Source organism: Lissotriton helveticus, chromosome 7 (genome assembly GCF_964261635.1).
Source record: "Lissotriton helveticus chromosome 7, aLisHel1.1, whole genome shotgun sequence".
Classification (NCBI taxonomy): domain Eukaryota; kingdom Metazoa; phylum Chordata; class Amphibia; order Caudata; family Salamandridae; genus Lissotriton; species Lissotriton helveticus.
In genome coordinates this window covers 333,846,974-333,872,967 of record NC_136068.1, presented here as the reverse complement: position 1 = coordinate 333,872,967, position 25,994 = coordinate 333,846,974, and the positions used below count along the sequence as shown (strand labels likewise).

Sequence of the window (25,994 nt, the reverse complement as noted above, 5' to 3'; positions counted from 1 at the left end):
AGATTGTGCGGCGCAGGCCGAGGATGTTATTGTGTAGGATGCACCTGCTTCCAATAAAGCGGCCTTTATCACACTTACATTGAGTCTCGGGTCGGTGCTTTCTCCCCCCCCGCCCTTTCCCCAATGGGCCCCAATGGGGTCCTGGGGGGGGGGCCGACCGCAGGGAGGCCTGCCCCGCCCGGGGGAATTTGGGGCCGGGGAGAGGAGGGGGTGGGGTAGAGATGGCGCCGCACGGGGACGGGGTTTTGGGTGTTTTGGTAGCTTTTGGGCTGGGGGGCGGGGCTGGGTTGGGCTTCTTTTTGGGCGGGGCTGTAGATCCGTCCGGCCACGCGGCAGAGACACCATTTTAAGTGAGGTGTCTCGGCCGCCGGGCGGGGGGTGGCGGTTGGACAATTTTTTCCCTCCCTCCCTCCCTGGGCCATGATTCGGGGGGGGGTGCCCACGGGCAGGCACTACTCTTTACGGGGGAGTTTCCTTTGCGGGGGAGTTTGGGGGCAATGGGGATTTTGGGCAGTGCTTTGTTGGAGGCTGGTGCAAGAAGGGGTTTGAACGGGGTGATGAGTTTGTTGGACGTCACATCTTGGTGTCCGTAGGCTCAATCCTTTTTTGTATGAATAGAAGCAGAAGAGTTAGTGCTTTGTGGATAATTTCTCTTTATTTGTATAGATGAAAACGTAGACAGCCGACACGTGCTTCGCCTCTGTGGCGAATTGCGCCAGGGCTTTTTCAAGGCTATTTACAATGTTTTGTATCTGTGCAAAAAGGGGTTTTTTGGATTGGGTGGGGGGTTTTCGCATGTCGCTGGAGCAGGTGTGGGGTGCATTCTGTATGTAGGGGCGGTTCTTCCTAATATATGGGGGAAGAGTAGGAGAACTGTTTGGAGTATCGGGGGGTAGGTCAAGCACAATAAAGTATTTAGCCAGGTGGAGAGGCAAATTGACGTTATGCTAATTGTTACTGTTTGTGGATTGTGGGAATCAGTTAGGGGAGGGGGTGGGGGTGAGGCAGGAAATTACATATTTATGAGGTATTAGATTGTGCGGCGCAGGCCGAGGATGTTATTGTGTAGGATGCACCTGCTTCCAATAAAGCGGCCTTTATCACACTTACATTGAGTCTCGGGTCGGTGCTCTCCCCCCCCCTTTCCCCAATGGGCCCCAATGCAGCTTGTGTTGAGACCCTAAAAAAGGGCTGAAGCGCAACCCGCAGTGGAAAAGGGCCGTTTTCTAACATCCACGCACTGTGTGCCAGGCACCATGTAGTGCCTGGCACACAGTGCATGGATGTTTGGGGGGGCACCACATGTGCCCCTCTGGGCCCGTAGCGGAGGCCCGCGCGGATGAGAGTCCTGCTAGGGGCCTCCAAATTCCCATTTCGTCTGCCTTTACATGGCAATTGGACCACCATGTAAAGGCAGAGATTTTTCAGAGCGAGAGTGTTACTGTCATTTTCTGAACAACAAACTGATTTTAACATACCACCAGGCCACTTTTCCTATTCGGGGCACTGATGGAGTCAATCAGACGCTGCTGGCTGGGTGAGTTTCTTTAGTTGTTTTGGATACGGAAGCTAAAATACACCTAGGATGAAAATTATTTTGTAATTAATCGGGGGAAATGGGCTAGTATTGAGCCTTTACCGAAGTCTGAGTTCTGACTTGGAGACACCTTTAGTAGCTTTAAGGGATGGTGAGTAATATATCTAGGGACTGCAATCGAGGAGGAAGCCTGGGAGTAGGTACTGAAGCATACTCCAAAAGTGTCCAGAAATGCGTGCTTTAAGCTGATTAATTTTTATATCCTGCAAAGAGCATACTACACACCGAAATGCATCGATAGGTTTTTCCCGCCGGCTCAGGCTACATGTTCCGGGTGTAAGGAGCTCAGGGCGGGATGGTTGCATATGATCTGGAGCTGCCTCCAGTTGCAGGCATATTGGGAGGCTTGGCTGAGGTTTTCAATGATGTCACATGCCGGAATATTTCCCTTTCACTCTTGATGTGTATCCTGGGGCTATTTCTACACCTATCTAAACACAAGGTAACATACGAGTTCCTGGACTTGGGCCAAATAATCGCTAAGGGTCAGATTACCCACAACTGGAAGGCCACATCGGACCCTATTGTTGATGGGTGGTCCGAGGAATTAACTTGATGGGAGGGATTCGAAAGTGTTGTGCTCTTTAGAGAGGCCAGGAGGGGTCAGGGGTTCATGGAAGTAACTAGAGCATGGGAGGATCTCCTGGAGGAGCTTCAAAGGGGTGATTCCACCTCACATGGTGACTCTGTATCAGGGGAGGAGGAGGAGTCTGCTCCACCACTATCCCAAGGGGTGTCTTAATCACATTGGGATGATGTCTGATGTGTTGTGGAATGCAGGCATGAGTGCACTGGTAGCAATGCAATGACTTGATGAAGCCTATTGGTCCCAGCTGACGGTCCCATGGTGTAAGCTGCCAGTGTCGTGGATTGGACGGAGCTAGTTCACCGCTCTCATGTGTGCTTTTGCTTTCACCTAACCGGTCGTTACTCCAGCTGGCCTGTGTTGAGGAGGTAGGGTGGGTTTGGGTTTTTGGGGCGAGGGTAGGGTGTTTATAGCCAGTTATCCAAGTTATTCCCCCAGTTAAGGTGATGGTCATGGGGAGGAGGGAAGTGCATCTTCTATGTCTACCATTGAAATTGTTTCACAAAATGTATGCAATGTTACTGCTATCCCTATTTATGTATGGAATTGTCATGCAAAATGCCAATAAAATGAGTTCACAAAAAAAGTGAAAATATGGCTAGACAACCTTGGCATTTGAAAAACGTAATATTCATCAACGCCAAAGACAGGCTGCTAAGAAATCAATTGGGCCTGTACCTCTTTTTGAATATTACATGCAGAGAAAAACCAACATCTTGTACTCACAGAGCTTTTATGTCTCCTAGCTGATTAAAGAAAATTAAGTCACAAAACTCTGCATTATCCTACTTGAATCTAACATTCAATTCCTGATAGCTCTCCTGTATCATACCCATGTCTTCATGCCTTGTATCTCACAGTGCTACTTTCACTGTAATTCCAGATCACATTATTGAAAGCTCCTTAATTTCTCCCTGACCCTAGATTTTTGCTTCCAGAGAGCTCTTCTGTTCAATCTTAGCATCTGGATCAAAATCTGCATAGTTTTTCTGAATCTTGCAAGAGAACTCATGCCCAACAACCACAGTTCCTCTGGTTCCAACCTGAATCTAGAACCCCAAACACCCAATCGCTTCAATCCCCAACCATGAAGTCACCCAGGTGTTGACAACAGACAAACTGGACCCCACAAGAAAGAATAAGAGGTGTAGTGAGGAGTCAGATGTGCCAGGCAAAGGAAGCAAATGTGGGAGTCAAACTTGGTCATCCAGTATAGAAGGTTGTAAACAAAAGGACACCCAGGCCGTGATAGAAATGACAAAGGGTGGCTCTGGCAATAAAGACATGAGGAATGGCAGGGAATTGGAAAAGAGTGCCCATGTAGGTAACTGAGAAAGAGACACCCGCAAATGAGTAAACAGACACTTACTACTGGATGAGGATCTTCACCAGGTTGATGTGCCCGCAGGTGGCTGCAGCATGAAGTGGAGTCCACAGCTCGTTGTCCTTCGAGTTCACGTTGGCACCATGGTTCAAGAGCAGCTTGATGACCTCTTCAAAGTTGTCAATACAGCACTGTTGGTTGGAGAACCAAAAATGTGTGTTACATTTATATAGCCTATAGGCAATAATTGTTAGAAAAATAGATTACTTTGGAGAGACAGAAGCACAAAGTTGTTTTAAGACTAGTGAGCACGCTATGTTTTTGGCTTCTAATAGGCTTGTAGTAAGGAATTTATATATTAAACAATGTGAAGGTATGGTAAGTCTAAAATAATTAGATTTTTGACTTGACTATGAGGCAATCTTGCATATGAAAAAAAAGAACGTAAGTAAAGAACCTACGCACCAGGACATCCTCCGAACTACATTATCTAATGTATCTATCTTCTCCTGCTTCTATTTACTCCATTCACTTTTTGTCTAATATTATGCACACTATTGCCATTTTGACGAGGTTGGCATACATGAATTTCATTATAAATGCATTCGTTATTAAATAGCTCCCCTTCGTTTCAGAGGAAAAACAAAATGGAGTGCACCCTTCTCACAACCACATGTAGTGAAAGGCCATTGTGGAGATTTTCATGAATGAGAACAACCTTTTCCTTGAACACTATGAGGAAATTTGACAAAGCATGGAGAGAGTGAGACAAGAAAATGTAGAAGGATAAAAGGGGATTTGAGAAATGGAGAGCAATGGGACAGGAGGAACTGAAGCATATGCAATAGTAGAAGTACTAAGGGGCAGAGGTACTCTGTGTAGTATGTATGGGTAGAATAACTAGGTTGTACATAAGGATACAGCTACAGAAAAGGGCTAAATATACTGCTGCATAGATGAGTAGTGTTACAAGAATAAATATGAAGGGACATATGTATACTAGCACACAGATGTGAGGTTCTGTGGGAAGTTAGAGGAGAGACACCATAGGTTAGGCAGGGGGTTTAGGTAGCGGTAGAGATAATAGTATATATTCGTTTTTAGGCATGGTAGAAGTAGTAGGGTATTAGAAAGGCAGACGTTGTCGGAGCAGAGGCACTGGTGTTTAGATAGGTGTAAAGGAGTTACCGTACAGGTAGGTGGAAACACATTAAGTAGAGGTTTAGTAAAGAGGTATGAGACAAAGTGCAGAGGCATAGGCAGAGATAGAGGCACCAGGGTATACACAGAGCATACATGCTAGAATATCGATTTGGGTGTAGGTACTTGGATATAGGGTGTCGTAGATAAAGTAGGCTGTTGGCAGGGATAGAGGGCTGGGTTATTGAAAAAAAAACACAGTAGAGCACGAACGGGGAAGATCCAACTAGGCTGATAGAATAGAAATTAAGAAAGGATGAAAGTAAAGAAGGGAGGAATGTGAAGGGTTTACCCCACAAAATAGCAAGTCAGTGAAAGTAGGCAGTAAGGACGAAGGTAAGTAGGCAGAGTTTTCGCCATGAAAGGGAATAGCAGGGTCTATGTGGCACACATAAAAAGGACTGCAGAGATTTATTTTGACAAGCAGAGGTATTCACCCGTACATTATTGGAATACTACAATTCATTTGGGAAAATTCAAATAAACTTGTTAGCAGAGAAAGTTGTCCAGAATAGGTTTCCTTTCCTTAGTCACATCTTGCTTCCAGAAATTGACAAGATTAAAAAAATGCATAAGAACAGAATTGTAAGGCATTGCTACATTCTTGGCCACAGTAAGTACAGGCAGAACTAGAGCAAACAGGTCCATACTGTCTTGACACAGCTATTATGGGCTGTGCTTATATTCATGTGATGGGGCATGGAGTGTAAGAACAGAATCATGAGTTAGTGGAAAAAGTGTTCTGGGCGGGACGTATGACTATACAATGTATGCATGCCTTTACAACAAACCTGTATCACGCAGATGCCTTCACCACACATGGCTGTACATACTTATGTAAACATACAAACACACCTACCTTAAAATGACATACCTTGCGTGGTGAAGGCATGTGTGGTAAAGTCATATGTGTGGCAAAATCTAAGCACGGTAAACCATTGCGTGGTAAAGCTTTTGGATTTATGGTGAAGGCATTATGTTGTAAAAAACACTGTTGTAATGGTTGTTACTTGTCTGTGAGCACCCATGTACAAGTCTGCTAGAGTTTGAACAGTGAAACATGGATGGCCACGATAAGTCTCATCCATGGAAAACCATGTCCAAATAACCATCCATGATCGACATTTCAGAAACCAGGGACGGCTACTGTGACCTGCTCATGAACATAAAAAGAAGGTAAAGTAAAAAGACAACCTTGTAAAAGGCTCACAATGAGGAAATACGGGAAGAGTGTGATGAATTAAGGTATGCACAACATTTGGACAGTGCAAAGCCTTGATATATCCAAATTATCCTGCTCCTTACTAGGGTCTGCGTCTCGGATTTCTTAAAGTCTTTCACGTGTCTTACCTTTGCGACTGTGACTATTTCAACCCAGTTCCTTTATCCATACTGCCCAAGTCCAAATTTGGCGTTTGGCAGGCAGGCTGCCTAGCAGCGGGTGTGGCAGACAAAACAGCGTATCTGTTGTCACTAATGTAATTTTCGAAGACAGATCCCCAAAGAGGTAAAAAACAGAGCTTATGTACTAATAGATTTCTCTTAGTGCACTACGACATTTCTTAACTTCTCCTGTTCAGTACCACCATGGCGGTGGTCCTGGGCAGAACCTAAACAGGGCTACTTCTCTGATGCTATTCCCAATGGTATTAGGTTTGCTGCCAGGGGTTTTCCTGGTGTCAAAGCTATTGAAAAAAAACATATTCCTCAACCTGTAAATGATGCAGGATAACCTCGAGTAGGGTGGACAAGACAGCTGCCATTTTATGGCGGATGCCCCATTACTGCTCTCATCCAAATGAGGTATTGAGTATGGTTTAAATAGTTCTTAAAAAGTGACCCTGATTCTGGGTTGCCCCTAATACTGATTATACGATCGTTTTCCCCTGTGGCTGGAAAAGCAGCCTAGACTGATACCAAGTGGCAGCTCTTTCATTTTAGCAGAGGAGCATCGACCCCGGCTAAGAGGCAGCAGAGGGAAACGTGAAAAATGAAATGATAATAAAACCATTTTATTGTCATTTAATTTCACTTACGGTGCTAGATTCAGCTGAGTCTAGGACGAAAAGAGGCCATGATGACAGCAGGGGGAGGAGTAGTGTGCACTGTAAGTGTTCATGTCGGTTTGGCCGGTTGTCTAAGGACAGCCAAACTGACATGCGCACTTAGATCTCTCCAACCAAGCTTTGTTGCACGGATCAGTGACTAAATATCGAGGGACACAATATCGAGTGTCCAGAATATCGAAGCAAAAATATCGAGGGACATAATATTGAATACCTATCTACAAACAGGTAAGAACCAAAATATCGAATACAAAATATTGTTGTTCAAAATATAGGTAACTAAAATATCAATATTTTAAAATATATTAAAACTAATATAAAAGTAATTATCTAATAAACACAATTAAATAAAACATAGTTAAAATAATGTAAAAAGGCTTAAAATGTAAAAATAATAAATGTAATGTAAAAAAAATGTATTATTTTTTAACAAGTACACATTAACTTAATAATATTAAAAAATAATTAATATTCCTAATGATAAAATATTTAAAACATTATTAAAAATATAATTACATATTTATATAAATAAACATAATATATAAATTAAACCATAAATAATATACAATAATTTAAATAATAATATTAATATGCTTAATGCAAATTAATATTTTACACTACATTAATTGGAACAATAATAAAAATGTTGCATTGCGTAGTGAATAAAAATAGTATTCCCACAACAACAAGTGCAAAAGTATAGAATATGTTGGATAGCGGGAGGGTAAACATTACTATTCCCCCTCCTACGGGTGGAACATTAGGGAAAGTGTTGGATAGCGGAAAGGTAAAAATTACTATTAATACTTCAGTGAGTGGAACAGTAGGAAAAGTGTTGGATAGCAGGAGGGTAAAAATTACTATTCCCACTCCAATGAGTAGAACAGTAGGGAAAGTGTTGGATAGCGGGAGAATAAAATTTACTATTCCCACTCCAGTGAGTGAAACAGAAGAGAAAGTGTTGGACAGCGGGTGGGTAAAAATTACCATTCCCACTCCAGTGAGTGTAACAGTAGCGAAAGTGTTGGATAGCGGGAGGGTAAAAATTACTATTCCCACTCCAGTGAGTGGAACAGTGGGGAACGTGTTGGATAGTGGGAGGGTAAACATTACTATTCCCACTCCAGTGAGCGTAACAGTAGGTAAAGTGTTGGATAGTGGGTGGGTACAAATTACTAAACCCACTCCAGTTAGTGGAATAGTTGAGAAAGTGTTTGCTAGCGGGAGGGCAAAAATTACTATTCCCACTCCAATGAGTGGAACAGTAGGGATAGCGTAGAGGAATAATTTAGTAGACCCAGTCCTACAATTTACTTAAAATTAATTTAAAAATAATTAATTATTTACCTTTAATTTACCTCCCACTATTTTCCACTATTCCCACTCTAATGATTGGAACAGTAGGGAAAGTGTTGGATAGCATAGATGAATAATTTAGTAGACCCAGTCCTACAATTTAATTAAAATTAATTAAAAAATAATTAATTATTTACATTTAATTTACCTCCCACTATTTTCCACTATAAACGTCATTTCCAATAGTCTAACATATTAATACATTAACATAACCAATTAACATTTAATTAATTAGATAATCACAATTAACACAAAAAATAATAATAACAATGATATCTAAATTAATTAACACAATTAACAGTATAAAATAACTTTGATTCAATGTTATATAAATATTAATAAAAATATATTTTCAAAAAATTTAATTCACACCACACTCCCCAATAAACACTCAACACATTCCTCAAAGAATTAACATAATTAACACATTAATTATGAATAATTTATATATTTCGAATTAATACAAATGTACACAATTTACATTATCAATTAAAGACTTTTATTAATAACTTTTAAAATATTTAATAATAAATTAATTAACGTAATTGCCAATATTAATTATTTACCACAACATTATTAATTCATAAATTATTATTTTCCTAAATGTAAATGAAATTACTTCCCACACTATTGCCTATAAACCCACAACCCGCTACGGAACTAATATACACACAAATTAATTACCAATATTAATTATTAACCTTAAGATGATTAATTAGTACTTTTTTTATTTTAAATTAAACTACTTACCACCCTACTCCCCTATAAACCCACAACCCGCTACGGAACTAATATACGCAAAAATTATTTAACATAAAATTAATTCTCTTAAAAAAATTGTAACATACATTACAAAAAATTACAAACTTTTAACACATATAATACAATTAAAAAAAATATCGATATAATATATAATGACATTCGATATTACTTCCTATATGTCGATATTATTTCCAACTATATTATGTTGAGAGAGCGCAAACTGACCTAAATGTATGAGTGCATCACATTTACCTGTAGTAAGCACAAATAATGAGAGGAGAAATGCCATGAGTGCTAATAGTATTTGCAAATATATTCTGAATGTATAGCTAATATAGAGATTTAAGTAGAAGTGGAACTAATACAGAAATGTGTGACATTATATGATTTATTAGATGTGATTATTCCTGAATCTATGTCGTGTAGCTGTTAAAATGTAAGATGGTCTGTGGTTAAACGCAGAATGTGGTAGGCCTCAGGGCCAGAGCTAAAAAGGGAAGGTGTTTCTTTTCACGACACAGATTGTATTAAGGTTTTGGTCATTGCATTAATGGGCCAGGATTTATAAAAATGTTTACTGAATAATAGAATAAGAGTATTAACATGCTTTAATTAATGAAGAAGTTGAATGCTATAATCATTATGAGAAATATTGTAGGCCTGAAATGTTTTAACATTGATTTACACGTACATGTCTGGGCTGAGAAATGTTGCAAGCCTTTATTTTGGAAGTCTATGAGAGTTGGGTTCTTGGCTGCAGATATCTGTCTGCACAGGAAAAGGGGGGATCCAATTATAAATGAATGAATGGAGGTCTGTTCAGTAGACGGCCCAGACATGGAGGAGGGTTCTGGAATGTTTAAGGGGTATCAGCGGGCCGGAGAAGAGTCTGAGAAGCAAGGTCAACTCTAACGTATGAGGCCCAATACAAAGCATCATGGAAAAAGCCAGAAGCTACACCACGTGAGGGGCGTCTCGAAAGGGGCGTCTCAAATGTTGTTGACTGTTTTGTATTAGGGACAGCACCCCTGGGTGGAGTTAGAGCAGATACCTGAGGACCCTTTAGAGAGCGGATGGGTAGGCAGAGAGGGGTCATGACTGGAGAACTATAGGTTTTCACCAAGAGACTTAGAGTGAGTGACTTCCCTTGGGGGTCATTCACTGCTGACACCTTTATTTAGATTGGGACTTGGTTAAGTAGGGATACCATCTAGAGCAGGGTAGGGACAGCCTAACCTGTGCGTTTTCTTCCAACTTAAATGAAGGAGAGATATGCGTCTATGCTGATAGCTTTATTATTCTTAGAACTTGTGTTAGTGATTTCCGTTGCTCGTCTGAGGGCTTTCCGAGAGCACATGTATGTAATTGGACCTGTGTACCTCGTGAATCTCATTCTGAGATGCCTGTATTTGCAGCTTATCATATCCTTACAATAAACTTTTGAAAGCTAGAAGTTGTTTGTGATCTTTGGGAGCAGAGTCCTTTATTGGGTGAACTAACTTGGAAATAGATGTACCTTGTACCTTAAAGACAGGCAACAAAGGTTCAGTCGACCAGATCGAGGTTTGGATCAATAGTGCTAAGGTATCGATCAAAATCTCGCCCTTTCAGTTGGTAGCTATAGAGGATGGTTGCCTTCTTGAGGACGGTAACCTAGGCCAGGTTAGCTTACCCCAAGGCCCATAGAAATCGATGATCGGAAGAACAGCCCGCCGAAGAAGATCCGGATGACGTGAGACAGAAAAAGCAGCAGTATCGGTCGAGAGTGAGTATAAAGGGTTATGCGTGTTAGATTGCGGTGTTTTGTATTGTATCTATGTTGTAATGTCTGGCGGAGTTGAATGTCTGTAGAGTGACTGTGGAACAGGTTGTGAGCGCGCGCAACCGGTGGAAATCTTAAGTTCAAGGAGAGCTTAAGTGGTTCGGGTGTATCGGACACCCAGAGTAATTGTCAACTAGTGTGAAGGGGGTCATGAGGTACCATTGATCACCCGAAAGACCGAGATAGGGGGACCGTAAGAGTGAGTGCGTGAGTAACGGACGCTGGTCGGAAGTTACTGTGTGTATAAGCAACCTATCAGAGGGACGATAGACATTTCGTCAGTTGTGTTGACAATTACAGATAGACTGTGGACGTACAGTCGAGAGAAGTGACCGCTTGGTCGGAAGTAGTCATTTTTCGGTGTATGAATGGGACGCATGCATAACCGGGAGACGAGTTGAGAAAGGAGGGGTGCTGCTGCGAAGCGGAGAAAAGTGACGTCAGAAAGGGTCGCGACGTGATTGGCCGACCGGAGAAAGACCGCGCTGCGATAGGCCAAGTCAGCAAAGCCGCGACAGGATTGGTGGATTGTCATCAGGAAGTAAACAGAGTAGCGAGGCTGGATATTGTGCGCATAATTATGAAGTGTTTTAAATGGCTGAAAGCGGTGTTTAAAAAAGAGAAGCGGGGATCGTATGAAGGGGAAGAAGCCCCGCCGGAGGGTACGCCAGCTCGTTATATGGCAGTGAATGTTGGGTTGCATACGATCCTCTGGATATCAGAGTGGAGTAAGATTACGGAAGGAAATGAGGAACTGACGTTCCCGAAGTACGGGACGTTCAGATTAGAGGTGTTACATCGATTAAAATCAGTCATGACCTCAATAAGACCCTTGCCTAGACCGACCCAGTTTGAAGCCCTTGAAGCATGGATTAGGGCAGCGCATGAAAAGAATATGAACAGACGACAAGAAAGGGTGAAACGCTCGGTAAGGGCAGTGCAGGATGCCAGGTGGGATGCGGATGCTAAAAGATGGAGAGTGCATAACCTGGAAGTAAATAAACTGTACCCAGTGTTAGAGGTGCCCGTAAATAAAAGCCCCCTAGAAGAAGATGATGAGAGCGAAACAGAGGACAGCCTGATAAACAGATTATTGACAGACAGGCCACCCCCGTATAATAGAGCAGGGGGAGAGGTCGAGCATACAGAAGGAGAAAAGGGGGGCAATGCAGGAGAGCATAGACCGCTTCCCAGTTCAGAGTGGGATCCTGAGGCAAAGAAAGAGTTGTCCCAGCCTAGTCAGGTGCAACAGGTGGTCGGTAGGTTTGTGGTACAAAGAGCGCCGGAAACGGAAAGCGCCACATCCTACACATTACCAGATGCACTACAGGTACCTGTTACCATAGGTCCTATAATATCGATATATGACCAAGAGAGAGCAAGAGGGGAAGAACGGGTACGGAAGGACAGAGAAAGAGCAGAGAAGGCAAGAAGGAACGATACGATTAATTCCCCAAGTCAGATGCCGATACCAAGAGAATGGAGCACTCCGGTGCACCCAGTAGGGGACCCAGGAGGAGATCCTGGGGGCCCTAGATGGCCAGTGGATCTGAGGGGATCTGGACGAAAATCCTTTCAAGAGCTAAATGAGTACATGAAGCAGTGGGATGAGGCAGTGAAGGCTCAAAAGAACATCATAGCTGCGGAAGCTGAAAGGGAAAGTCAGGACAGCCGAGCTCGGACTCACTGCGGGGCTGGGGAGAGCAGCCCGGAGTGGGACTGTAGAGAGAGAGATAGTAGGGGAGTCACCCATTGGGCCCGGAGTGGAGATAGAACAGACCTGGAAAACGGGGGCCCCGGGAGTGGAGGGGTGGCGCGCCCAATACTCAGTGAAGGGGAGAGGAGAGCACAAGAGTACAGAAACAGCTTTAAGTGTCCACACTGTGTGCCTGGCACCAGAGAACTGAATGGGAGTTGTGAGAGGTCGCACCATAGACCCTGTGATGACGGAAATGAGCGCAGCCCAGGGAATATGGGGAACCAGGAAGGATCGTATCGGATACTGAGCGATACGAGGCAAAGGGAGAGTAGCGACCAGAGGGAAAATAACAGAGAGGTGTACGGTGAGAGGAGAGAAGAAGAAGAGAGTGGACAGAGCAAGAGTAGGGGTAACAGGCCCGTGTTCCATCACCTTCCAAGATCGGATGGCCAAGCATGGGACCTGGAGAGATGGGAGCAAGGGAGGGCACCCATTAACTCTCCCGAGCCCAAACGCAGAGCTCGAAGTTGGGATGGTAGGGAGACCAGTGAGCCCCCTTCGAAAGACATATTGCGAGCTGAGATAAAAGCCAAGAGACTTGATGTCACCAGCTTAAGGTCAGACCTGGATGACATGGTAGATGGTACCCTGCCTTTAGAAAGAATGGAAATGTATGAGCAAGATGAAATACTGTATATGGCAAAGGACATCACTCGAAAGGCGAGAGCAGTCCATGAGAAGTTAGTCGAACTAGCAGGCAAATATATGGTGGATCTGTCAAGAACCAAAGCATTACAGGGTAACCACAGGCTACATTACACAGATCGAGACCTAGATGAGAGGAGAACGATTGGGCTGAAAACGCACATAAGGGAACTGATCGCTGGAATAAGGACATGGAGGGCACTAGATAAGTGGGAAGAGAGGTGGTCCAAGAAAGGGACCGGCAGGAGAAGCACGCTTGGTATGACACCAGGACTGCAGGGAATAGAGGCATACCCTTTGCGGGAAGTCGCAAATGGGAACTATGTGCATGTCCCTTGGAGTAGGGGAGATTTAGCTGCTTTTACCACCTCCTTCCCCAAATTGCGGGAAAACCCCGTGGAGTGGTACAAGCAAGTCGAGAGGTTTGTAAAAATCTCAAAGGTCCTATGGATAGATCTGAACACGCTGTTTGACATTGTAGTACCAGGAGATCTGTGGACAGCATGCAAGGTTAGCGCTGAGTGGCCCACAACGGAGCCGGAGAGAGATGCTAAGACTAATGGGCCGTCCGAGATTGTGATGGCAAAATTCGAGAGAGTGATGACTTGGCTGAAAGAGAAAGTGCCAATGCAAGACATAGATTGGGTCAGAATAGACCGAACCAGACAGGAACCCAAAGAGACAGTCCACGAATATTACGAGAGATTGCTGAAGGCGTTTAAACAGTATAGCGGCTTGGATGTAATGGATCCAAAGGACATAGGGCAATTTGTGTCCAAGTTCGTCCTGGGACTGAGACCGGATATTAGTTTAATGATTCAGCAACACTCGATTTGTTGGCAAAGTAAACCCCTAGATGAAATACTGAGATATGCCAGGTACTGCTGTGATGAGATAGACTCCAAGGCTAAGAAACTAAAAGAAAAGTTGATGGTGGTACAGATGCAGGCAGCAGGAAAGGGGGGACCGCAGCAACAGCAGCAAGGAACAGGTACAGGAGGAAAGAAGCAGTACAGTCAGAACAAGGGCAATGAGGAGAGTTCTACCTTTAGACCCAGAATAGACATAGCTGCCTTGAAGAAAACGACTAGGTGCCACCAGTGTAACGAGGTGGGGCATTGGAAACGCGAGTGTCCCTACAATGTAGAGATAGGAGAACAAGAGATAGAGGAGGAAGAGGTCCAAAGCGCGCCTACAAGAGGGGTAACGCCATACCAAGGAAAGGTGCTCAAAGGGGGGGGGGCTCCTCCCCGAGCCCAGTTCCCGCAGCCTCCTCGAGTAGGGACTGTGGGTAAGACCTATAGACAAATGCCCCTGTTTGTGGAAGGTGAAGAGTGCTATTATGTGGACCCATTAACCGGACAGAGAGTGGAAAGAGAAGACTGCACCCTTGGGGCAGCCTTAGAGGTGGACCAGAGGGGACCCTATGTCGAAGCAGAAGTAGCAGGGTGCCCTACGACATTTCTGGTGGACACAGGAGCCACTAGGTCCACGATCAGATCAGCTGCAGTTCCAGATCTGCCCATGTCTGGAGAGACCATACAAGTGGTAGGGGTCGCAAATAGGAGAATAACCAGCCAATTGACAGAACCAGTACAGGTGAAAATAGGGAAGTACAGCGATGAGCACCAATTTGTGGTTTGCGATTCAAGCCCTGTGTGTCTGCTAGGGAGAGACCTGTTGTGTAAATTGAATTGTACAATATACTGTACACCTCAGGGAGTGGAGGTATTGACCAATGATGATGACGCAGATTTCAAGGTTGCAAACTCAAGAATATGCGTGGAGCTGTATCCTACTTTGACAGTAGATGAGCTCCCCTGGGACTTGAGAGAGACAGTGGCACCAGAAGTATGGGATTTCACTGGGGAAGAGATAGGTTTGGTCAAAGGGGTGGACCCAGTGAAAATTGTAGTGAAACCGCATGCTGAGTTCCCAAGAACACCCCAATATAAATTGACTCCAGAAACGATTGCAGGCATAAAACCCGTGATCGAGTCCATGATTAAACAGGGAATACTGAAAGAAATCGTGGGTAGTCCATGCAACTCCCCGATTATGGGTCTGCAGAAACCAAATGGGAAATTTCGGATAGTGCAGGACCTTCGAAAGATTAATAACATAGTCGTTTCGTGTTGTCCAGTGGTACCGAATCCATCAGTGATACTGTTTCAGATTCCATTCCAAGCAGAGTGGTTCACAGTGATCGATCTTTGTCAGGCTTTCTTTTCGATCCCTCTGGACGAAGAAAGCCATTTTCTTTTCGCATTTAAGCTGGAAAATCGCGTCCTAACATGGTGTCGTATCCCTCAGGGGTATACAGAGAGTCCATCGATCTTTAACCAGCTTTTGAAGAAAAATCTTGAAAGTCTAGTGCTGCCCCAGAAGTCAGTTCTGGTCCAGTACATAGACGACCTCCTCGTGGCGTCAGAAACAGAAGAAGCTTGCAGGGAGGACTCCATTGCTTTGTTAAATCACCTAGCTGCCAATGGGCACAAGGTGTCCCCGGGAAAATTGCAGTACTGCCTGACAGAAGTGCAGTACTTAGGACACAGAATAGAGAAAGGCAAACGAAAGGTGTCACCAGACAGGATAGAGGCGATCATGAAAATGAATGCGCCTAAGACACAGAGAGAGGTCAGGATGTTTCTAGGGATGGTGGGTTATTGCCGACAGTGGATCGCGAACTTTTCACTGAAAGCAAAACCCTTGCAAAAACTGACGCACAAGGAGGTGAGCGATCCGGTACCATGGGACAAAGACTGTTTGATGGCATTCTTACAGCTGCGAGAGGACCTGTGTCGTGCTCCGGCATTGGGAATGCCTGATTACAATAAACAATTTTTTCTTTACTGTTGTGAGAGAGAAGGTTGTGCGTTGTCTGTGTTGGTCCAAATCCATGGGAATGCCCGTAGACCAGTTGCTTATTTCTCGGCTACTTTAGACCCAGTAGCCGCAGCGTTGCCCGGATGTCTCAAATCCGTTGCTGCAACGGGTGTCAGCATTGAAAGATGTGAAAATATCGTCATGGGGCACCCGTTAGAGGTGTGCGTGCCCCATTCTGTTGAACTGTTAATGACCAGGACCAAAACACAGCATCTGACCAACAGCAGGCTCACGCGATATGAGCAAGTTATTCTTGCTGCAGAGAATGTGACCCTCAAGAGATGCTCTGTTTTGAACCCTGCCACCTTGATGCCACTTCCAAATGATATCGATGATGATGATGAATGTACAGACCATGACTGCCTTGATGTGACTGAACTATGCACCAAACCCAGACCCGACATCGTAGATGAGCCACTGACTGACCCAGATGAAATTTTCTTTGTCGATGGCTCATGTGTAAGAGACGAAGTTGGGCAGTTGAGAGCAGCTTATGCTGTTTGTACAATTACTGGAGTTGTGGAAGCTGGGTGCCTGGAAGGAGTACACTCCGCTCAGGTAGCCGAGATTATTGCCCTGACACGTGCTTGCTTGGCAAGCAATCAAATTCGAGTCACCATATACACCGACAGCCAATATGGTTATGGGGTAGTTCATGATTACGGGCAGTTATGGTCTCAAAGAGGCTTCATGACCTCTTCAGGCTCCCCCATTCGCAATGGAGAGTTTGTGCGCCTGTTGTTAGAGGCGTTGCAATGCCCAGCAAGTATCGCAGTTGTAAAGTGCACCGCACATACCAGAAATGAGGACTTTGTTTCGAAAGGCAATAGATATGCTGATGAAGTTGCGCGGTATTGCGCGGAACAAGGGTACTCTTTCACAGAAGTGGAAGTGGGTGGAATAAATGTAAGAACTGAATTAGCCATGATACTGGAAACTGTTGATACTTGGGATGAACTGTCAACCATGCAAGAAAATGCTCCTGATTCTGAAAAAGAAACATGGGAAAAGGCAGGATGTGTAATGGGTGAGACCCATTTTTGGGTCTCAGCAGACGGCAGAGCAGTGTTGCCCAATGAGATGGTGAGTCCAATGGCTAGACTCATACATGGTCCCGTACACTTAGGGAGAGATGCTATGCTGAGAGTGTTTAGACAAACTTGGTACAATCCTAAGTTTAGAATAGCAGCAGAAGCAGTGTGCCAGCGTTGTGTGACCTGCCAGCAGCTGAACGTAGGGAAAAGAACACCAGTTGCACTAAGTCACATAGGAAGGTCTGGAGGTCCATTCAATCGAATGCAGATAGATTTCATTGAAATGCCAAGGTGCAACCGCCTCCGCTATGTCCTGGTGGTTGTTTGTGTGTTCTCCAGATGGGTTGAGGCATACCCTACACGTAGGTGCGACACCCTCACAGTGGCCAAGTTACTGCTTAGGGAAATCATTCCGCGCTTCGGGGTGCCGGCCTTTTTGGAATCAGATAGGGGAACACATTTTAACAGCGAGCTTGTGAAGATGGTTTGTGTAGCGCTAAATATTGACCAGAAGTTGCATTGCAGTTACCGACCAGAAGCCTCAGGAATCGTGGAGCAGATCAATGGCACGATCAAGGCCAGAATAGCCAAAGTTTGTTCCTCAACGACCCTGAGTTGGCCTGACGCCCTGCCATTGGTTCTCATGAGCCTTCGTAGTACCCCAGACAGAAGGACAGGGTTGTCACCACATGAGGTGTTAATGGGGAGAGCAATGAGGCTGCCATCCGTCCCAGCTACTGCACTGTTAAATATCACAGATGATATGATCCTGGACTATTGTAAGGGGCTGTCTGACGCCATTCGTTCTGTGTCCCTTCAGGTGCAGGCTGCCGAGGTTCCAGCGTGCCAGGGCCCGTGCCATGACCTGTATCCTGGGGACTGGGTCCTGGTGAAAAAACATGTGAGAAGAAGCTGCTTGGATATTCGTTGGCGTGGGCCCTTCCAGATCATCCTGATCACGAACACAGCTGTGAAGGTGGGAGGCCTGCCCAATTGGATCCACGCGTCACATACGCGAAGGGTTCCAGCACCTCTGGAAGAAACAGCTCCTCTCTCGGATAGACGTCCAGCAGAGGACCGAGAAGCCATAGAGGGGGCTAGCCAAGCTGTAGAGGTGCCAGCGGAAGCAGGGAACGAGTCTGACCAAGCTGAGGACGGTCAGTACAACAGCGAAACAGAAGACGCTACAGAAGGAGAAAGTAGCTGGGAGTACGAGTCAGACACAGACAGGTCTGAGAGAGAGAGAGAACAGACAAGAAGGAGAAGGAGTAGAAGGGCACGTGGAGAAGCAAATTGGCCGCAAAGAAGGAGCTCTAGCCTGAGGTCAACTCCAGAGTTAACCCTTCCTCCGATATCCGAAGACTCAGACCCAGAAGAAGGTGCTCAGGGCGCTGAAGCACCGGACCGAAGAAGGTCAAGAAGAGTGCGTGTGCCTAACAGAAGATACTCCACACCTGAGTGGACATATCTGGCGACAAATGTCTGTGAAACCGGAGACAGGGAGGATCCGAGCGGTGGTGGTGTCCAGTTCTGAGCCCATTATCACCGTGGAAATACGACTGTTGGTACCCGGTGTCGAACAAGAAGGGTCACTAACATTCATGCTCCCCAGACCTCCCCGCCTCAGCAAGTTAAAACACATGTTTCTTTCAGAATTGCAATTCCCCGACTTTGGTACAACGATAACAGCACATGAAGAGCACAATCTTCGTTTGGAAATATTGAACTATGCTATTGAAGCTGCAACAACAAATCTGATAGTAGACTGTTAAGGACTTTGTAAATAGAGCAAGCAGAGAAAGAAGATTACCTAGCGCCCAGGAAGCAGAGAATTTTAGGGAACTTCCCTTGAGTTGATGGAGAAGGGCTAGGGTTGTCTTTTTGAACTGTTAAAGGACTTTTGCGAAGAAGGTTGTCAGCCTCCAGTTGTGTGGATTCGAAAGACAAAAGGATTAAAAGAGACTGTAAAGGAACGAGAGGAAAAGAACTTTTTGCTAAGATAAGAGAGAGCCATATTGTCTGACGAAATGGAGGCCGGCACCCAGAACCGCAGAGCTAAATGTATGATAGGTACACTAATAGTAGGAGTGATAATATTAATAGCTTTAGTGGTAACAATTTCTTATGTAAAGGGACATGAGGAAGAGGTAAAGGTAACTGATGTGAAATCTGTAGAAACGCTTACACCTACTGTTGCTGGTGAGAAAAGGGAAAACACTCAAGAGAAAGCGTTATTGGCTGCAGAAGCCCGCAGGTTACACGTAGATGAGTCCCAAGGAGACTTTAGGTCAAATGCTTATGCTAAACTCTTATATGAATACGTGGATGCCATGGAGGTTAAGGATTGCTACGTCTGCATGCAGTTGCCGGCGTCTGTAGATGAGGGAATTCGATATCATCACCTCCCGCTGACATATGGCATTACATGTAGCTTATTGCTTAGTATATTTTATGAGAGAGATAGTTTTGAATACTATTTCTCCAATTATGATTCAGTGTTGCCAGAAGTCCCAAATTATAAGCAGATGAACAAATGGGACTACTGGAAGAGTGAAGACAGATTGGCCAAGTTCTTCATTCCTTGGATTACCTTAGATACTTCACATGCCCGTAGAAATAACCTGACATGTAAGGTGTCAGAAGTCGAGAAGAAGTTCATAGGGCAGGTGGATGATCGTTACAGGAGACAAAAGATTTTGAAAAAATCAGGACAATGGAAAACAGATTGGACCGAGGAAGAGAAGGCACACAAGAGAAAGGGTAGTAGTGGTCCAATAGCTTTAGATAAGACGCAGAGAGGAAAGCTATGTCTTCACCGAGCCAAAACGTATTATGAAAATGTATACGTGGGTGAAGTTGACTGTGAACATGCTTTCAATCTAGAGTACTATACTAAGGATTTCCTAAAGGGAATGCAAGTGATTCCAAATGTGTATTTTGTATGTGGAAGAAATGCTTACGTGAGACTACCTGACAACTGGTATGGATCATGTTACCTAGCAATTGTCTTCCCCAAAATATATCATGCACAAGACTTAGTGATCATTGAGGGCAAGACATCTTCGAGGGGAAGGAGAGATGTAGGAGATGCAGAAATGGTTGGAGATGTCTTTGGAGCTATGTTCCCTCTTTTGGGAGTAATCCTTAATGATGTTAAAATTAGACGACTGGCAACAGTTGTCGACAGGTTGTCTGCCAGCACTGCTCAGTCCTTAATGCTGGTAGAAGGAGAGATGCAATCGATAAGGGCTATGGTTCTTCAAAACCGTCTTGCGTTAGATGTCCTATTAGCAAAAGAGGGCGGAGTCTGTAAGGCTTTGAAGGTCCAGGAATGTTGCACTTACATTCCAGACAATTCAAAACCCCTTGAGAAGGTTATTAGGAACATAACTGATATTCACAAGGAGATCGAAGACTTGAGTAGAGAAAATGTCTGGGAAAAGGTGGGCCACGGAATGAGTGCAGTTGGTGGGTGGATTTCCACCTTAGGCAAAAGCTTTGTGTGGTATATTCTAAAACCTGTCATCATAATATTGATCTGTGGGATCATATTGTGGGGATTGGTGAGGGTATTCAAATGGTACAGAGCAAGAAGGTCAGAAAGGGCCCAAAGAGAGCAGCTGCAGAGATTGGCTGCCATACAAGATAATCAGTACAGGAGTCTGAGGGCTCTGGAAGCGCAGAGAATGCCAGCAATAACTGCAGTTTAAATGTTAGTGATGACCCCGAGAGGTCATCAAAGGGGGGAACTGAGAGAGCGCAAACTGACCTAAATGTATGAGTGCATCACATTTACCTGTAGTAAGCACAAATCATGAGGAGAAATGCCATGAGTGCTAATAGTATTTGCAAATATATTCTGAATGTATAGCTAATATAGAGATTTAAGTAGAAGTGGAACTAATACAGAAATGTGTGACATTATATGATTTATTAGATGTGATTATTCCTGAATCTATGTCGTGTAGCTGTTAAAATGTAAGATGGTCTGTGGTTAAACGCAGAATGTGGTAGGCCTCAGGGCCAGAGCTAAAAAGGGAAGGTGTTTCTTTTCACGACACAGATTGTATTAAGGTTTTGGTCATTGCATTAATGGGCCAGGATTTATAAAAATGTTTACTGAATAATAGAATAAGAGTATTAACATGCTTTAATTAATGAAGAAGTTGAATGCTATAATCATTATGAGAAATATTGTAGGCCTGAAATGTTTTAACATTGATTTACACGTACATGTCTGGGCTGAGAAATGTTGCAAGCCTTTATTTTGGAAGTCTATGAGAGTTGGGTTCTTGGCTGCAGATATCTGTCTGCACAGGAAAAGGGGGGATCCAATTATAAATGAATGAATGGAGGTCTGTTCAGTAGACGGCCCAGACATGGAGGAGGGTTCTGGAATGTTTAAGGGGTATCAGCGGGCCGGAGAAGAGTCTGAGAAGCAAGGTCAACTCTAACGTATGAGGCCCAATACAAAGCATCATGGAAAAAGCCAGAAGCTACACCACGTGAGGGGCGTCTCGAAAGGGGCGTCTCAAATGTTGTTGACTGTTTTGTATTAGGGACAGCACCCCTGGGTGGAGTTAGAGCAGATACCTGAGGACCCTTTAGAGAGCGGATGGGTAGGCAGAGAGGGGTCATGACTGGAGAACTATAGGTTTTCACCAAGAGACTTAGAGTGAGTGACTTCCCTTGGGGGTCATTCACTGCTGACACCTTTATTTAGATTGGGACTTGGTTAAGTAGGGATACCATCTAGAGCAGGGTAGGGACAGCCTAACCTGTGCGTTTTCTTCCAACTTAAATGAAGGAGAGATATGCGTCTATGCTGATAGCTTTATTATTCTTAGAACTTGTGTTAGTGATTTCCGTTGCTCGTCTGAGGGCTTTCCGAGAGCACATGTATGTAATTGGACCTGTGTACCTCGTGAATCTCATTCTGAGATGCCTGTATTTGCAGCTTATCATATCCTTACAATAAACTTTTGAAAGCTAGAAGTTGTTTGTGATCTTTGGGAGCAGAGTCCTTTATTGGGTGAACTAACTTGGAAATAGATGTACCTTGTACCTTAAAGACAGGCAACAAAGGTTCAGTCGACCAGATCGAGGTTTGGATCAATAGTGCTAAGGTATCGATCAAAATCTCGCCCTTTCAATGTCTATTCTATATTCTGACCTCTCGATATTTTTGATTCTATATTTTGGGTGTTTAGTGTGTTGCACAGCCGGGTGTAGAAGAGGCACAGGCTCCCAGGCCCCGAGCAAGTGTTAAATCAGCCCTCTCAGACCAATCACTGTGCTCTCATGCTGGTAAATAGTATTACCAGCATAAGAGCAGCGTCTTGACTGGCGTCCGGGAGCCTGCGCATTGTGCACCAGCCCGTGGGGAATCAGGAGTCGGACCGGAACAGAAGAATACTGAGACAACAGCCGGCAGTGGCAGGTAAGTACTTTTATCTTTTCGTTTTTTGTTATTTACCCCACCCCCACATTCCCCCACCCCCGATTCACCACTTGTCATCAATTGCAGCCGCCACTGCTGATTCTTGGCTGAAAATACTACAACATGTGATTATATATTATTAGAGGTTAAAAAACCACGTAAACCTCGAATCAGGCTCGAACCAGATGCCAGGCTCTGGCTCGGCTCTAGGTCCTCTCGGAACCTCAAGCTTAAAACAAGCTGAGCTGTCATGAGGATTCTGCCTGCCACCCTCACTCTGCCCTAATGCACAAAGTTTAAAACAAAGCATTAACATTTGTGGCAAACATGAGAGACAAATAGTTACCTATTTAGCGACTGATTTGTACAAAGTGAAACCAGAAAACCTAGGCTTAATCACAGCTTTGATGCTTAATCAAAATGTGTGATCTTAGGCCAAATATTTTGTTTCACCAGTCCCCTTTTTTCTTCATTACCACTCATTAATGTGACTCGTTAATGTCAAAGCTCTGGCATGTTAAGAAAAAGCACTTTTTTTTTACTTTGAAGAGCTTTTACTATATTTTAGGTGATGTTTGTTGCATTATTTACATGGCAAACGTGTCTTTTTCATTCGTTCCCTCGCCCGCACCTATATATCTATTATACTTAATGCTTCTACCAGGTATTGTCCGTTGGCAAGCCACCTTGTTTTGCATTTATTTTTCTCCGAGTGTACATAGCTAAACCATCCGGAGAGTAACTACATAGATCCATTAATTAAATTGAGACTATCTGAGACTCTTCTCCTGTGTTATTACAAATGTCGTTATTTTCCTGTTTAATGAATTGTAGTATTTTCTATACATTGAAAATGTTTTATAGGACACACATTAGAGCCCTCATTAGGGGTTCCTCAGGAAAACCAACGAGGTAATACCGCACCTGGAATTACACATACAACGAGGTGATGAAGTGCCGTATTGCCACAGTATTGTTGATTGACGCCTATGGAAATTACTGCAGAAATCGTTTTTTGCTCACCAATTTCTGCAGGTTTTTCCAACATTGCAGGTACCCCAAAGTCATATTCTGAAAGTTGTTTATTGACGATCTGTTTCCATGGACAATCGCAAACGTGTGGTTTTAATGCATGTCGTGTAATCCCAAACCTAGCACTATTGAGAAACCAGTAATTTTCACTCAATGCAGTACAGCAACCAAATTTGCTGCACAGGGTTGTGTAATGTGCAAAACAAAGCAAAGAGGCATATTTACTAAGATTGAACTGAAGCAGTTGTCATCCCTGACACTCCAACAAATCTGCCCCATGGTGCATAGTTGAGTGTATGCTGTCTTGTATAGGAGTTGCAGAGGAAGCATACCCTGCCAATAAGTGGTCTTAACTGCAGGGGATGGGCTTGCAAAAACCAAGGGAGCAGGCATCTCTTGCAATAAACTTGTGATTTGACATTGGTACAAACGTTTGTTTGACTCACCAATTTGTCCGGCATTCTAGTACTTACCAAGCCAGGTCTTTGTCTACTCCTCTGAGCCAACGCACGACCACTGGTGGGCAGTGTAATATGTCACCGCTGTACTCCTTGTGCCTTTAGTCGACTGTACTTTGAGCATCACAGAGCACAACTTGCTCATGGCTATCACCTCCAATGACTACTGTATCCTCTTCAGTGATCAGTGAAATGAACATGAAATGACGTTATCCACCAGTGCATGAAATCTATAGAAATATATATTGGAAGTCATTGCCCGCCAACTATATAGCAAAGGTTATAACCTATGTCGTTTGTTAAACTTAATTTTGCAATTCCTGACACCTTGAGATAAATCTAGCTCTCCATTCCCTTGCAGCATCTCTTTGCAAATTGCCTTTTGTCCTCCCCTTCCTCCTTATCTCTGTACCTGCTGGCCTCCTGAAGAGTACAATCCAGTTAGGTCTTCAGAATTACCAACCAGTATGCTTTTATTCTCCGTTGAAATTGATAGTTTGTCAACATTTCTCAATTACATTCATTGAGTAAGTCCTTTAAAACTAGACATACAGGATTTTAGTATTCTTTAGGACGACAATCATATTTCTACCTCTCTAGGTCCAAACATTTGGTACCCTTTTTGCCCGCTGCCATATCTATTAAACCAATCCATCAATCTTCGGTAGATTTTGAGGACTCTAAAGAGGAATGGCAAACTTTAATTCAGATGCCTGAATTGGGAAACCATTTGTTGGCATGAACCAATAGTAAAGGATAATTTGGGGGAGATGTTGTCTTGTGGTTAATTGGAAGGCAATTGGAATTACAAGTTCTCAGTAGTCCACTCTACCCTCTGATTGTGCCTATCCCTCGTGCCTTCGTCCTTTCTGTCCTGCACTGTTAGATCCAACCCGCCTTGCGTACTTCCAATAAGGAGACTGTCTATGAATTATGGGGCATATTATCAAGGGGGTTTATCTCCGCTTTTTTGGCTTTAAAAGCCAAGAAAGCGGAGATAAAATTATCTCCCTATGACCTAGCTGTCGCTAACACCAGTTAGCGACAGCTAGTAGGAGATAGCGACCATCTTGGGCCCCACTTTGCATGTCAGTGATATTTATCACTAATGACATGCAAAGTGGGAGTGCCAAGATGTTAGCGACTGGAAACAGTCGCTAACATCGCTATCTCCTATTACCAACCTTTGGAGATATTCGCGCTAAGCGCGAATATCTCCAAAAGCTAACACCTGCCCCTGAGCAGTTCTTAGCCATGTTATCCAATGGGAGGTGGATAACATGGCTAAGAGCATTAGCTCGGTAATGCATGAATATCGCTGACTTTTCAGCGATATTCATGCATTGCGGCCGTTTTTTATCGCATTTGCGATAAACCTTGGTAATACCAAGGTTTATCTGCGGTAAAAATCGCTGCAGCTTAGCGGTAAAATTTCTCTCTAACCAAGCAATAGCGATAATTAGCGCTATTGCTTGGTAATATGCCCCTATATGCGCCAAATTCTTTCTTTTTACCGCCGGCAGGATGAGGCTGGCCAGGCCTTCTTCCTGTGCTAGAATGGGAGGGTCCCCTGGGGAACCCTCCCATGGGATGTTCGAATGTATTCACTAGCAGGTTTTCTTTCTGCACTTCCTGATGCTCCCCCCCCCCTCCAGGCCTTTATGCGACCAGTACCCCTAGGCATAGCTGGCATTGATGCTCCCCGTAGGGTCGCCTCCTTGTTGGCCTCCCCAGCTGTTTGTGCCCCTTCTTGCTGATTACCTGAGTCTCTCTCGCCCACTGGGGTACCTCCCTCTTTACCTTTGCTACCCTATGTTTAAGCCTGCTCGAGGGTTCCCCAGTTTAGTTATGCCCCTAACAGGGGCCCATGCCCTTCCAGATAAATGGGGGGTAGCCTGGAGGTGCGGGCTTCCTCTCCCAGGACCTGGGTTATAACCTTTGTTATGTAGTTGGCTGGCAGTGACTTTCAACATATATTTCTATAGATTTAATTCACTCCCCAGGGCATCCTCCCATTCTAGCACAGG

At 44.2% G+C, this 25,994-nt stretch overlaps 1 protein-coding gene across 2 annotated transcripts in view; it reads right to left on the bottom strand.

Annotated features, from left to right (window-relative positions):
* PPP1R16B (protein phosphatase 1 regulatory subunit 16B) overlaps window positions 1-25,994 on the bottom strand; it is a 456,537-nt gene that overhangs the window by 124,024 nt on the left and 306,519 nt on the right. For both annotated transcript variants that reach the window (XM_078652152.1, XM_078652151.1), the window contains exon 4: window positions 3,553-3,698. In XM_078652152.1, coding sequence (XP_078508278.1) covers window positions 3,553-3,698 — 146 coding nt within the window. The remainder of the gene's footprint in view (window positions 1-3,552; window positions 3,699-25,994) is intronic.